This window comes from Patiria miniata, unplaced genomic scaffold (genome assembly GCF_015706575.1).
Source record: "Patiria miniata isolate m_02_andy unplaced genomic scaffold, ASM1570657v1 HiC_scaffold_29, whole genome shotgun sequence".
Classification (NCBI taxonomy): domain Eukaryota; kingdom Metazoa; phylum Echinodermata; class Asteroidea; order Valvatida; family Asterinidae; genus Patiria; species Patiria miniata.
The window spans coordinates 8,735,189-8,747,984 of record NW_024037068.1 but is presented as its reverse complement, the minus strand read 5'-3'; the positions used below and the strand labels follow the sequence as shown (position 1 = coordinate 8,747,984).

At 40.6% G+C, this 12,796-nt stretch overlaps 1 protein-coding gene and 1 long non-coding RNA gene across 3 annotated transcripts; both read right to left on the bottom strand.

Moving 5' to 3' along the window:
• Positions 1-1,399: 1,399 nt before the first annotated feature.
• Positions 1,400-12,792, bottom strand: LOC119735496 (39S ribosomal protein L39, mitochondrial-like). Of its 2 annotated transcripts, XM_038209203.1 has the most exons (9): positions 12,636-12,792; positions 9,274-9,468; positions 8,282-8,421; positions 7,479-7,578; positions 5,798-5,969; positions 5,211-5,349; positions 3,908-3,940; positions 3,477-3,572; positions 1,400-2,006 (listed from the first exon to the last, which is right to left on the bottom strand). In XM_038209203.1, the coding sequence occupies exons 1-9, from the start codon at positions 12,682-12,684 to the stop codon at positions 1,932-1,934; spliced, it is 999 nt and encodes a 332-aa protein (XP_038065131.1). In that variant the 5' UTR covers positions 12,685-12,792; the 3' UTR covers positions 1,400-1,931. The 2 variants fall into 2 exon arrangements, with proteins under 2 accessions (XP_038065131.1, XP_038065132.1); XM_038209204.1 differs by lacking the exon at positions 3,908-3,940.
• LOC119735497 lies at positions 11,613-12,343 on the bottom strand. Its single transcript, XR_005272185.1, has 2 exons — positions 11,729-12,343; positions 11,613-11,692 (listed from the first exon to the last, which is right to left on the bottom strand). It is a non-coding gene; the product is annotated as an uncharacterized LOC119735497 (long non-coding RNA).
• Positions 12,793-12,796: the final 4 nt, after the last annotated feature.

Below are 12,796 nucleotides of genomic sequence, written 5' to 3'. Positions count from 1 at the left end.
TAAGTAATCCACGCGATGTTATTGCAGAGCAGTTTAAGTTCAAAAGGCCATTGTAAAATGACTCAATGTTTAGGTGAAATGTTTGGGTTTGCCTTTGTAGAAAGTTACTGCAGGGGATAAATTTAAGCTTCGCAAAGCTCGTAAAGCTTCCCAACTTTATACATGTAGTGTTAACGCCTGTAGTCTGTACCATTTTGAATTAACACCAGAACACCTTGGCTTTATCCCAAAACAGACTTACGGAACACAATGTTCAGCACATTATTAAACTCTATGGTTTTATGTAAATACATGTAAACATCCGACAGACCTAAACATCCTTCTTAACATGCAATTAATAGAAACAGAACAAAATATGACATATTTGGTAACCAATCATAATGAAGTTTTATTAACAGCATTCTCCAGTTTTAAGATTACTCAACTCTTTCGAATCCATGTCAATTTATAATCAATAAGTGTACAAGGCTGAACAAAGTCAATTTCTTTGTGTGCCTTTGTTTAACGTTTTGCACACCGTTAGTGATGCTTCACTAATGTCCTACATGGATTGGTGACCTGATGAGGCTGTTGGCCATGTAAACTGTTCATCCATGACTTCCAAGTAAACTGCTACCATTATATTTGACAAAATGGGGTTTGATTAGCCTTTGAATATGGCAAATTCCTAACAAGTGGTGTAAGTGGGTAATGGCATTTTGCCTGAAATTTGAGGAACATGTACATGTATAAAGGAAAAGTACACACACTTGTATATGATGCCAATGTTTTGTTTACAATTTGAAGAAAGCCTAAAATCAGTCAATTGCAGGTGGTCTTACATCCCGCATAACTACCTGTGGGCCACATGAAATGTTGGCCATTGGGGGATGTCAAAAGGGTTGTTTGTTCATTTTCATATCAGGGTGAGTAAAAAAAAAGAAAAAAGAAACCCAAATGTCAGGACCATTGTTTTAGTGAAGTTCTACATGTAGCACTTTCAAAATCTAGGATATGAAAGCCAAATTACTAAGTTTTCTTTTAGTACAAGAATCACTCAGATCACTCATGCACTTTTCAAGTTACCAAATTTTAAACACAAACACTGTTTTAAAGTTCTATCCACAGACCACAAAGTGTGTTCTTTCAGTAAAACGAAAACCATTCACACACACCTGCGCACCCCTTTGTGACTTGTTTTCATTTTGCTGAAAGAAAACTTACCTTTTTTTGTGATCTGTGGACAGAGCTTTAAAACGGTGGTTGTGTTTTAAATTCCGTAACTTAAAAAGTACATGAGTGATTTGAATGATTCTTGTACTAAAAGAAAGCCTATTAATTGGGCTTTTTAAATCCAAGAGTTTGACAGTGCTACATGCAGGACTTCATTACAAAAACGTCCTGACATTTGTGTTTCCTGTTTTTTTGACTCGCCCTGTTTTTATTTAAAGGCAACGAGCAACAGCTAAAAGAAGGGCTCTAAAGCCCATCACACGTCATCCAGGCTCAAGTGAAGAACACGTAACAAGTAATTCATATAATCTATGAAAGAGACATTCCTTTGTCCATCTTTCTTTCCTGTTACTAGTGATCTTACTCGTAATTTGAGATGTGATTGACTTGACTAATCAAGAACATCAAGACTGGTCACCTTGCCAGAAACTCAGATAACAGATAAACACTCAAAGTGATAAACTGTGCAATGAGATGGCAACATGACTGAATAATCTTGCAGTGAAAGTTTCTTTCCAGCACAAAGTCTTGTTGAAAGGAGTTTGCCAGAAATCGGGTAACTGCTCGAAGTATCGTTTAATTATTAACTGATGTCTTGTTCCTTTCTCATGCTTATGACAAAACCTCATGAAGCAAACGGGTGCCCTGCTCCATAGCCTTTGGTGTATAGCCTGGCTTCGTGACCTTGTTTGTACAAATCCTGACGACCCATCTGTGCATCATGATGCAGTGTCTTCTTGTGCTTTGTCTATTCTGTGTCTGGATTTCATGTTAGGTGCCAAGTCAACCAGAACCTATTGAAAAAAAAGACAGATGTTGGAAACTTCTGAGGACTACATTTGCAGTCAGCTGGTAGAAAAGGGCACAACTATAAAAGACATTTTTTATGTAATATTGTTCTCCTTTTTTCATGTTTTTTAATGAAATCTCAAAACCCATTAGTGCTTCACTTTTTTGTAGAATGAAATGGTCCACTTATTACGGTGTTTGACTAATGCGCCTATCAAATGTTCCCCCCCCCCTCCCCCCCCCCCCCCAGAGCTGCCCCAAGTCCGATATCGGGATTTTGGTCACTCAAATTACATTGTTAACATTGCCGTACGACATGGAAAGGCAATCACTAGTGCGCCCCACGTATGCAAGTCGGGGAATGGTCGGGGATTGGATTGTCACTTAAATTTTGCCCGAGGGGTGGGGATTTTGTCACTTCAAAAGTGACAATCCCCACGTTCGGGGGAACAATTGATAGGCGCATGACGTACAGGAACATAGAAGGAACATGCCAGGAACATGGCTCTTGTGCCCTTGGGCAAGACACTCATCTACAATGGGAGACTTTTGAGACGTTGGTGGCAGCAAACACATTGGTCCTTTTGAATTGTTTGCGTCATGTTTAAGTTTAATAAAGCGAGCAGGCTCAATATGATGCAAACAATGGAGAAAAAGGACAAGTGTACTTGCTGCCACCAATGTGTCAAAAGTCCCCCATTGCCTCTCTCCACCCAGGAGTATGAATGGGTAGCTGTGAGGGTAGAGGACCGATTGTGCGCTGATATCGGCTGACGCGTGGTCTCGTGGCCTGATTAACAGGGGAATAATTGTAAAGCGCTTTGAGATTGTTGACACGATGGAAAGCGCTGCATGAGCATTACAATTTATTCATCGTATTTATTTTTGTGGTGTACTCAATTTTCTTAAGACCAGAATTTAGGGCTGTGCATTGGAACTGGGTACCCGAGTACCCGACCGTTCATGTCAGAAACCGGTTCCAGATTATGGATCGGGTATCCGCAACCAACTTCACATATTACTAAGTAACTTCCCAGACAATAGAAAAGAAAGGCTTCGAATGCCATTTGTGGAGGATTTCAAAAATGGAAACCAGGCTGCATGGGAAAATGTATTATCGTGCAGACCTTTATGAAGAATCTCAACAGCAACTTCCGAGATTTGAATTTCGCGTTGGGCTTCTTTCACGGGTACCCGGGTACCCGTATTTTTTTCAATCGGCTTCCCGGTTCCCATAGTACCCGTAAATGCACATCCCTACCAGAATTGTTTGTTCCCATTGTCCTCACTGCTACTCTTTGTACCCCATAAGGCCACAATAATAATGTAAAACACTTCCAATGGGTTTCCTGTCCACAGAAGCACAAAATTGGACAGAGATTTAAAAAAAAGAAACTCCCTTTCTTATTGATACTCATATCCACTGATTTTAGTGAGATGAAAATCATTGAATGTCTAAAAAGAAGTCAACTCACTGGTTTGCGAGCCCTTTCTTCAAGGATGCTCCACGTGGTGTGGTGAACTCGAAACTCTGAGGGAACCGCCACCCCTTGGAATCTCAGCAGCTTGTTCTGTGCCAAAGAAAATGGCAAATAGAATCATTTGAAATTGATCATGTGTATTTAAAACAATACTAAGCAAAATCAGTTGCCTGAAAAACCAAAAGCATAGTTTCATTGGTTTTGTCTAGACCCCATCTGCGAAATATTGATCAATGCATTCTAAAATCTCAAAATCGAAAATTTTAATATTTGATTAAGTCCAAATTGAAAAAAAAAATGGATTCTAATTTACTTGAAAATGCACAGCCTTATATATCGTGCTGTCTTCTGTTCAAAATAGACAACTCCGGGTGTTTTTGTGAAAATTTTATCAATTTTGCAGTTTTCTTAACCTCTCCACTTACTGTAGGTTTCAGGTAGTCATCCACACTATGAACCTATAAAAAGAAAATATATTGAAAAAAAAAGAAGACATTAAAATACTGTAAATCACTTTTTATTATCAATGTTATGAATGGATATCGATTAATAATAATAATAATAATACCGAAGTCTTATATAGCGCACGTATCTACCAACAATTAGGTACTCAAGGCGCACATAGAGGGCATATTGAAAGCTCCTAAGAAAGTGCCCTCTGTTCCTTACTGCTTCCTGCACTTGCTTCAAGCAATGCTATCAAATAAATCAAAAGGCAGCTGCCTATTGTAGATATGTATTTTTTTTTAATTTTTAATGAGGAAATTATTTGCAGCATGATTGGAGCCTGTACCACTGCCCTACACATAAGCTACTTTGGCCTTTGCTAGCAGTCTTCCAGTTTATCTATTTCTTTTTATTTCAGGGGAAGCTACTCAGAAGTCGTAAAACCACGATGTCGTGTAGACCAGGATATCATGAGCTAACTTTACGAAGCAATCTGGAGGTGGTGGTGTAGAAATCACTTAATGAGAATTCAACTTTTAATCAAGTAAAATTCTAACCCTTAACTCTGAGAAAATTTCCTGGTAAATTAACAAATTTTTTTTGTGTGTTTGCAGTGAACCCTCCCCCCTACCGCCCCCCCCCCCCAAAAAAAAGAGAAAACGATTTGCAGTTGTCTTTACTTTGCATAGCTTCTTCCCACACTTGGTTCAAATTTCATAAGATTCTTTATCAATACCCCTGTTTTTCTTTTGGGAGGTGGGGAGGGTACTGGATAGTCTATGTAATAGATTTCGCCATGGTCTATTAAATTTGAGCAGATTTGCTGATTAATTATGCAAGACAACCGCATCTTGACCTCTGGATTTTGACCAATCAGCGGACGCTTTCTACATTTGTATATCGGGTCTCTGGTTATTCACCCGTTGCACGTCATAGACATGGGAAAAAAAACATGTGTCACGCGCTCTGTATCATGTTATGCGATATTACACAACACTGCATTCGAATTCACCAATCAAACCATTTAGTCAATGAAATGATGTCACGATTAAGTAAAGTGGCTTCCCATTGGCTGGCACGCAGCTTGCATTTATCTGCATGTTTAGACATATCAGACGTTATACAGGAGACTGGGCTCCGTGGAGAACAGGTGATACTCAGACTAGGTACTGGAGGGTCGGGTGGAGGGTCGAGTGGACGGGTGGTAGGGAGGGGAGGGGTAGGGAGGGGAGGGGTAGGGAGGGGAGGGGCAGGAAGTAAAGTAACAATGATCAAACTTACGCAAGTGAAGACATATCTGTGTGGTCCCATGAATCCTGTGTTAGTGATCAGCGGTCCGTCGGTGATGTCCACAAAATCTCCCAGTCTGAACAGCACTACCCTGTCGGCTTCGGTGTGTTCAACTTGATGCTTCTTGTACCTAGTGAACCAAATGGAAAAGATCAAGGACTTTAAGTCAACAATTAAACCGGACTTCCTTGGTGTTTTAGTAGAGCCTTCTCAAATCCTCCAATATCATCATATGAAACAAAATTTCTTGAATAAGGTCCGTGGAGGAATGACCACTGCCTGAATCCTGCAAAATCCTGCGGCAGTGACTGTCCATATGTTGAGGCTTGGCCAGTGACATCCTGGAGCAGTACAGAGGATTTCAAGCATAATCCGGGCCTATGGCTGAGAAAAAACAACATAAGGTCTGGCCCAAGACCTTGACAAAGTGCATCCTGCCAAATCAGTAACGCACTTTTGCCATGTAACCCAAATCCTCCAAATTCCTCCACTTTGGCAAAGAATATTTTAAAGGATTCAGGGCGGTCAGGGTTAATGACCAATCTAACTGGATAGGTTTATTACATGTCAGTACTTACGCATTGTCTTCAAATATTCGGTTGGCGACCTCTCTGCTGACCTCTAACCTCTCAAAGTTGACCTTTCTGTCGGCCATCATGAAGGCCTGTCGGTTGAGGCATATCAGCTCCTCCCTGGTTGGTTGCCACTTGAAGGGAAGATTGACGTCGTACGCAAAACAGCCGGTTGTGACTTAAGATGGGGAAAAAAAGTTGACTCTGTGAAAATGTTATTCATAGAACAAGGCTAATCTCGAATCACAAGGTTAACCCTAACCGCCCTGAATCCTTCAAAATCCTCTTTGAGTTTGGAGGATTGAGGTAACATGGCAAAAGTGCGTTACTGATTTCGCAGGATGCACTTTGTCAAGGTCTTGGGCTGGACCTTGTGTTGTTTTTGCTCAGCCATGCATATATGTAGGCTTGGATTATGCTTGAAATCCTCCGTACTGCTCCAGGATGTCACTGGCCAAGCCTCGACATATTGACAGTCACTGACGCAAGATTCAGACAGTGGTCACCCCTCCACGGACCATATCCAAGAAATAATGGAGGATTTTGCAGGATTGAGGCTACATCCTAGCAAAAAGGCATAGGGATTTAGGGTTAAAGAAATAATAATAATAATAATAATAATACAGAAGTCTTATATAACGCACATATCTATAATACCTAACAACAATTAGGTACTCAAGGTGCTGGAAATTATGTCCATTATTAAAGACAGGTAAATGAAGTACATGAGAAATTTGAGACACCCCTTCCCCATGAAGCATAATACAATTAACAAAAAAAATGTGAGATCTTCCTATAAACGACCGCTCCCTAGGACCTACACAAACAATTCTCTCATCCCATGGTGCCTTTTTTAATCAGCAGCTTTGTTGATCTATTTAAAAGATATTTGTATTTTATTTTAAACTGTTTATTGTCTGGAACAAACAACCTGTAATTTTCAAATGAACCACACAGGGCAACTGACCAGGCTTATGGCTTCTGATTTGCGCCCCTTGAACAAATATATTGACTAATTGGGGAACTAATTGGGGATACGCCCAAAAACGAAACGTACTATCAGTAAATGAGCGTTTCATTTTGCTCTGGGCAAACAATTAGAACGCAAACGCCTGTGCGCGTATCCGTTGCAGATTATTTCTTGCCGTGACGTTTTTAACCTTCATGACGCGCTTAAGTTGTTTGTGTATGCTGTACTTGCGCGTTGTATTTTAGAGTACACTTTCAAAATTCACTCCATCTTACTCATTATCTTCTACAAACACGCACATAAATTCAAAATGTCTTCGCCCAGGACGGCTTCAAAGTATATCCGCGCGAAAGGATGAGGAGTTTAAGCGCAAATAACTTGGCTATAATTACACACTGGCATATGGAAGTTGCTTTGGAAAATATGTTGCAACCTGATGCCACTTTAGCGGTTGTGTACAAAGTCCACAGAGAGTGAAGACAATTTTCTAAGTATTTCCTAACGAAATTGGAAATGTTTCTCAGTCCCAGATTCATGTCTTATCATCATTTTTGCAATGACTGCCCTCCATTGAGATGATATATGAAGAAAAAAGTGGCGTCAGGTTGTAACATTTTTTTCCCGCCGTTTTCGATAGACACTGTGTGACACTGCTGGTCTGTAGCCAATGAATTCTAGAACTGCCTCATTCTCATAATATGTACAGCTATGTCTTACTTGGAATGTCTGGCGCCCTCGCAAGTTCTACCGGGATGTCGTCTTTGAATGCCGACTGCAAGACGGCAGCCATCATCAGGGAGCATGACTTCCAGAATGCCTGGCGAGGATAGAGATGAAAACACTGTCATAATGATAGGAACAGTCGTAATACAGGCCAGGGCACATGTCAAGACACAAATAACAGGAAACGAACAATGATGATGGCACTAGGAAGATGTTCTACTCCATGTTTTGTGGCACACAAATGTAACCAACTCTAAACAGAGAAGTGGCTCTGCGATGAGAAGGATCATATGGTACAGATATTTACTTGACCCTCTGGCAGTGATGTTGACTCAATTCGCTGGCTTGGACTCGAGTCCAGGGCGAGTCGCTACTTTTTTTTAATAACACTTGACCCGACTTGAGAAATAATAAACTTGACTTGGAAAAACTGACTTGCGACTTGACTTTTTTTGGTGAAAATTTGACTTGCAACTGGACTTGACTCGGGAAAAATTGACTTGTGACTTGACTTGACTTATGAATATTTGACATGTGACTTGACTTGACTTGGTTACAACACTGCCCTCGGATAATTACAGAGAGTGAATATTATAAAAATAATAATGTCAGACTATTTACATATATGTTTGTTCGAACAAATTGTTTACCGTGAGTTCTAAATGCACGGCACAGATCTGTCCAAGCCGATTTGTGTCCAACATCAGTCTCCGCTTTATACTACGACTGTCACCAAGAGCGTGCCCAAGCTCGAGAAATGGAATCTGGCAACATACCTAGCATGTCATATAACTCACCTGGTTGACCTCTGTGACATCATCGTCCTTCAGCGTGATAAATCGTAGCTCACAGTCCTCCGTGAGTGGCTGCAACATGTGCCAGGGTTTGCCATTCACCATGGCAATGGCTGAGCGATCCATGTATCTCTGATTCAAATCTGTGCGGGAAAAAAAAGGGAAGATACACTTGTTACTCAATAATAATAGTGGCATCTTAAGCGCAACAGGCCCATCATTTAGTGACGACCCAACAGAAAAAAGGGTACCTGATTCGTTCAGGGAAGGTAAGACAGCGAGAGGAGAGGACTGGGCACCGCCACTCATATGCCGCGCCCAAGACACAGTGGACCTCTAACATCCCACTGCCCCTATGGCCAGTAATGGCTATGGGATCTTTACCTTTACCTTTACTGCGCTAAACATTGAGTAATTATACAAACTACCGGAAATGCATCAGTGCTACATCCTAAGACATATAAATTGTAAGGTACAAGCCGAACAAGGGATTGGAATCTGTTGGAGTGAGTACTGCACTAGTAAACTGATTATGCTTTACATGGGGTCAGGCACACCACACTAATCAGAGTCCAACAGTTTGGGTGTGGAGTTTACGGTATGGTGTTAGAATTTGCAGGAATGAGAAAGGGTTCCTAGTAAATCACTCCAAGGGGTTAGGGATCTTTAACCACTTCACATCATACATGTACGTGTATTAGATTTTCAACAACTTAGGCAGTCTTAAGCTTTCGTAAATGTTGCAGTCCTTCTGATTTGAAAATCACAGGCGTGTGGAAAAAGGCAGACCTGGATTTTTCTAGGTGTGTGCTTTTTCTAGGTGTGTGGTTTTCTAGGTGTGTGATCTGTGGTCCAGGGAAATTCAGGCGTGCAATTATTCACACTTCTTTGGAAGCTTTTAGGTGTGCGATGGTGTGGGGGTGTGATCGCACGCCTCAAGTCAAATCAGAAGGACTGATGTTGCATTAGAATATCAACAACCGGGGCATTCTTACGCATGGCAACATTGTAAGGCGTTGACAGATATTTGTTCATGGCGAGTTTGCAGGGTTCGTCTGCGCCGATGTGGTCCACTTCGATCTTCTCAATCCTTTTGATGAGAGACAGCTGACGTTCCTTCTCCTGGTTGAAGATCTCATTTTGCCTGGGCGTGATGGCAGTGCTTGCCGCTGTCGCCTCTGATGAAAAACCTGATAGAATATAAATCATCATGTATATATGTGGTGAGATACATTTGTATTAATTTGGTTTACAACATTTTCCACTTGAAATGAAAATTTGAAGATGTGGATCCTCGCAAAAGTTTTCGTTGATTTATCTTGAGACTAAAACAAAACAGGCAATGCTTGAGTTTGAAGCCAATCTTTGGAAGTGTTTATTTTGTGACAAATATTGTGCATCATGCCATCAATCTCAGACTCAGTGAAGGTCAGTCATTTAAATATGTATTGTAAACAGAACAATAACAGCAAACACAAAATCCCCCCCCCCCCCCCCCCCCCCGGCCTGATCGGGCCCCGGCCCAGCCTGGTCCTGGAAAACAATTTAAAAGAAAATAGATAGTGGATATTTTGCCGGAGGTAATGACGGCAAACTAACGTTTACTAAAGGTTTGCCGGCGGCAATCCATATCAACAGGGGGCGCTGTATAGGGCTGAATTATAAGATGTATTAAATTCCCATCAAAAGTTGTGTAGCACGTTTGGTGTAGTGGTTAAGCAAAGGCTTTGGTGAGCGGGATGATTCGGGTTCGATCCCGATCCCCGCCACATTTTTAAGTTTTTTTTTCCCATCCCCAAATAAATAAGAATATTCTTCTTTTATTATTTTAACATGTCTCAAACATTTTATTGCAGAGTATTACATTTTCTTTTTCAGATTTGTGGCTCTGGAGGATTTTTTTTAAAAGGGAAATAAAGTCCGAAATTATAAAATGGTCTGAATCCCATCTTGTGAATACGAGGTTACAGCGATAATATTAGTCCAAAAATGTGGGACTCTCAATACTGTGTATGAGAGTCCCAAAACTTAAGGTATCCATATTGTGCAAAAGTTTGTGCTGCATAATAAAACCAGTGTGAATCAAATTTGCAAGCTTCTTACTCACTACAGTTTCTTCAATAATCCCCGAAACTTCTGCCCTGCAAAGTTGCTGTTGTGAGCATTGCATCACCAAAAATTCAGCGTTTAATTCTAATTTTGCAGGGAGTTATCGAAATCCAAACGCGAAACATCACATTGATGTGTACTGCAATGCATTGTGCAAAAAGACTCCTCAGCTAAAACATTTTCATCGTGTAGATAAAACAGCGCCCTCTTGTTGATCTGAGTGAATGCAGAATGTTTCATTTTTTAACAGAGGGCGCTATGTTCATTTGGCCATCGATTAAAAAACAAGTAAGCTGCAAGGCTCTTCCTACAATACCTTGGGAATCACACCACCATTTCTAAAGCATGGAGAATGACGTGGATGGTTTTTGAACTGTCAAAAACTTGCCTTAAAATTGGATTTAAGGTCTCAAATTTTGCAGGTGACATGCTTGCAACTTAAGCAATTTGATGTATGTGTTGTGTGGGCATTAATTAGCTGAATGGTGAGTAAAAAAACGTCAGTAGTAATTTTGCACGTTTTTATGCACTCACGGTCCCAGTCTGCGATAATATTGGCATGGAGCCAGACTAAAATTTGTCACCGGAAAATGTTTTAAGTACAAAAAAAACAGAAACTGCGCATGTTCAGTGCATATCCGGCAAACTAACATTTACTAAAGGTTTGCCGTCTCCGGCAAAATATCCACTGCCAAGAAAATATTAAAAATGAAACTTGAAATTTGAAAGAGACCAAAAAGATGTGGGGACTTTTAATTATTTATTTAATTTCACAATTTCACGATTTCTTACAAATAATCGCACTGTACCAAATATATTTTTCCCATTCTAGTATAATAATTTGCATTTGTCACTTGCCAAGCATGACAAATGCGCTGCAGTGCAAGCTAGTGCAAATCAACCATTGTCCGGAAACTGGAGAATACAGGTCAACTCGTACGCGAACCAACTCGTACGCGACCAACTCGTACGCGGGTCAATTCGTACGCGAACCGACTCGTACGCGGACCGACTCGTACGCGGACCGACTCGTACGCGGACCAACTCGTACGCGGACCAACTCGTACGCGTGAGTTTAGACGATTGGTTTAGCTCACATGGACAGATGAAATTAGGTTCGGTACGGTAGGTCGGCATAATTTTACCTTTTCTGAAAGGTTGAGATTTTCAAATTAAATGTAGTTGATTTTTGATCCGCCAGTGCTACTTACAGTGCTACTTACAGTTTTTTTTACAAGTTCGCTTGATTGATTGGGAAGTTGTCTTCGCGATAACCAGTATGATTGGTTCCCGCCGCACCGCGCACTGTGTATAAAGAATTCATGATTGAATCGCTGTAACCTGTGTATGCCGCGGTACAATTGCTGGTTGGTTAGACAAGTAAAATGACAAGAAAACACCGATATTTGCGAGGTCTATTGTATAAAAAGGAGCTACTATAAAAAAAAGGAATATAGCATCACGCATGCTTATACAGTTGTACGAACAGTGTCCGCCAGTTTTTTGCTTGGGTCAGATAGTTTTTTAGTCCTAATTATTATATATCCAAATTATATTTTGTAAATTAAAACAATGGGGAGGTGAATTTCATTGATTTTTTAAAATTAGAATTTTATTTAATTTCACCAGAAATTCGAGGTTGCCCTGAAAATATTTTTTTTTCTTGGATCCGAAATTTAATTTTTAGCTTTGGTCCGATAATTTTTAGTCCTAATTATTATGTCTCCAAATTATATTTTGTAAAATAAAACAATGGGGAGTTGAATTTGATTTATTTTAAAAAAAATTGAATTTTATTTAGTATCACTGCAAATGCGTGGTGGCCCTGAAAAGGACCGATTGGGTTTTCAGTTAGTGCAATTGTCTATTCTCTCACTCCCAATCACACACAACGGTCACACATTGAACTACGGACTACCCGTCACACTATTCCCAAATTCTTCCCAACCATGCCAACCCAATCCTCGAAACCACTCCTAAAATGGCCCGCGTACGAGTTGGTTCGCGTACGAGTTGGCTCGCGTACGAGTTGGCTCGCGTACGAGTTGGCACGCGTACGAGTTGGCACGCGTACGAGTTGGTTCGCGTACGAGTTGTCTCGCGTACGAGTTGACCAATCCGCGTACGAGTTGACTCGCGTACGAGTTGGTTCGCGTACGAGTTGACCTGTTTCCAAACTGGACACCGACATTTGTTATCTTAAACAACGACCGCCGCGCTCCTGATTCATTTAAACTCGAATACTTACACCTGGAAATATGCCGTGTAAGAAAGGCTACTTTCTTGATCAATTTCATTTTTCTTCCTTAGATATGCAAGAAAAAATCAACAAAAATCGGTATCACGTTTTTCTCATCGTGCACAACACATGCGATCTCAAAAAAAATGAACTTTGACCCCGAGCCCGAG

Bases quoted from the DNA above. Each gene is read 5' to 3' on its own strand.
- LOC119735496 (XM_038209203.1), bottom strand. From the start codon at position 12,684: ATGAAATTGATCAAGAAAGTAGCCTTTCTTACACGGCATATTTCCAGG. The intron at 5,970-7,478 runs GTAAGACATAGC...CCCCATCTTAAG, and splicing joins GAGGGCGCCAGACATTCCAA to TCACAACCGGCTGTTTTGCG. The intron at 2,007-3,476 runs GTGAGTTGACTT...TTTTTTCAATAG, and splicing joins AAGAAAGGGCTCGCAAACCA to GTTCTGGTTGACTTGGCACC.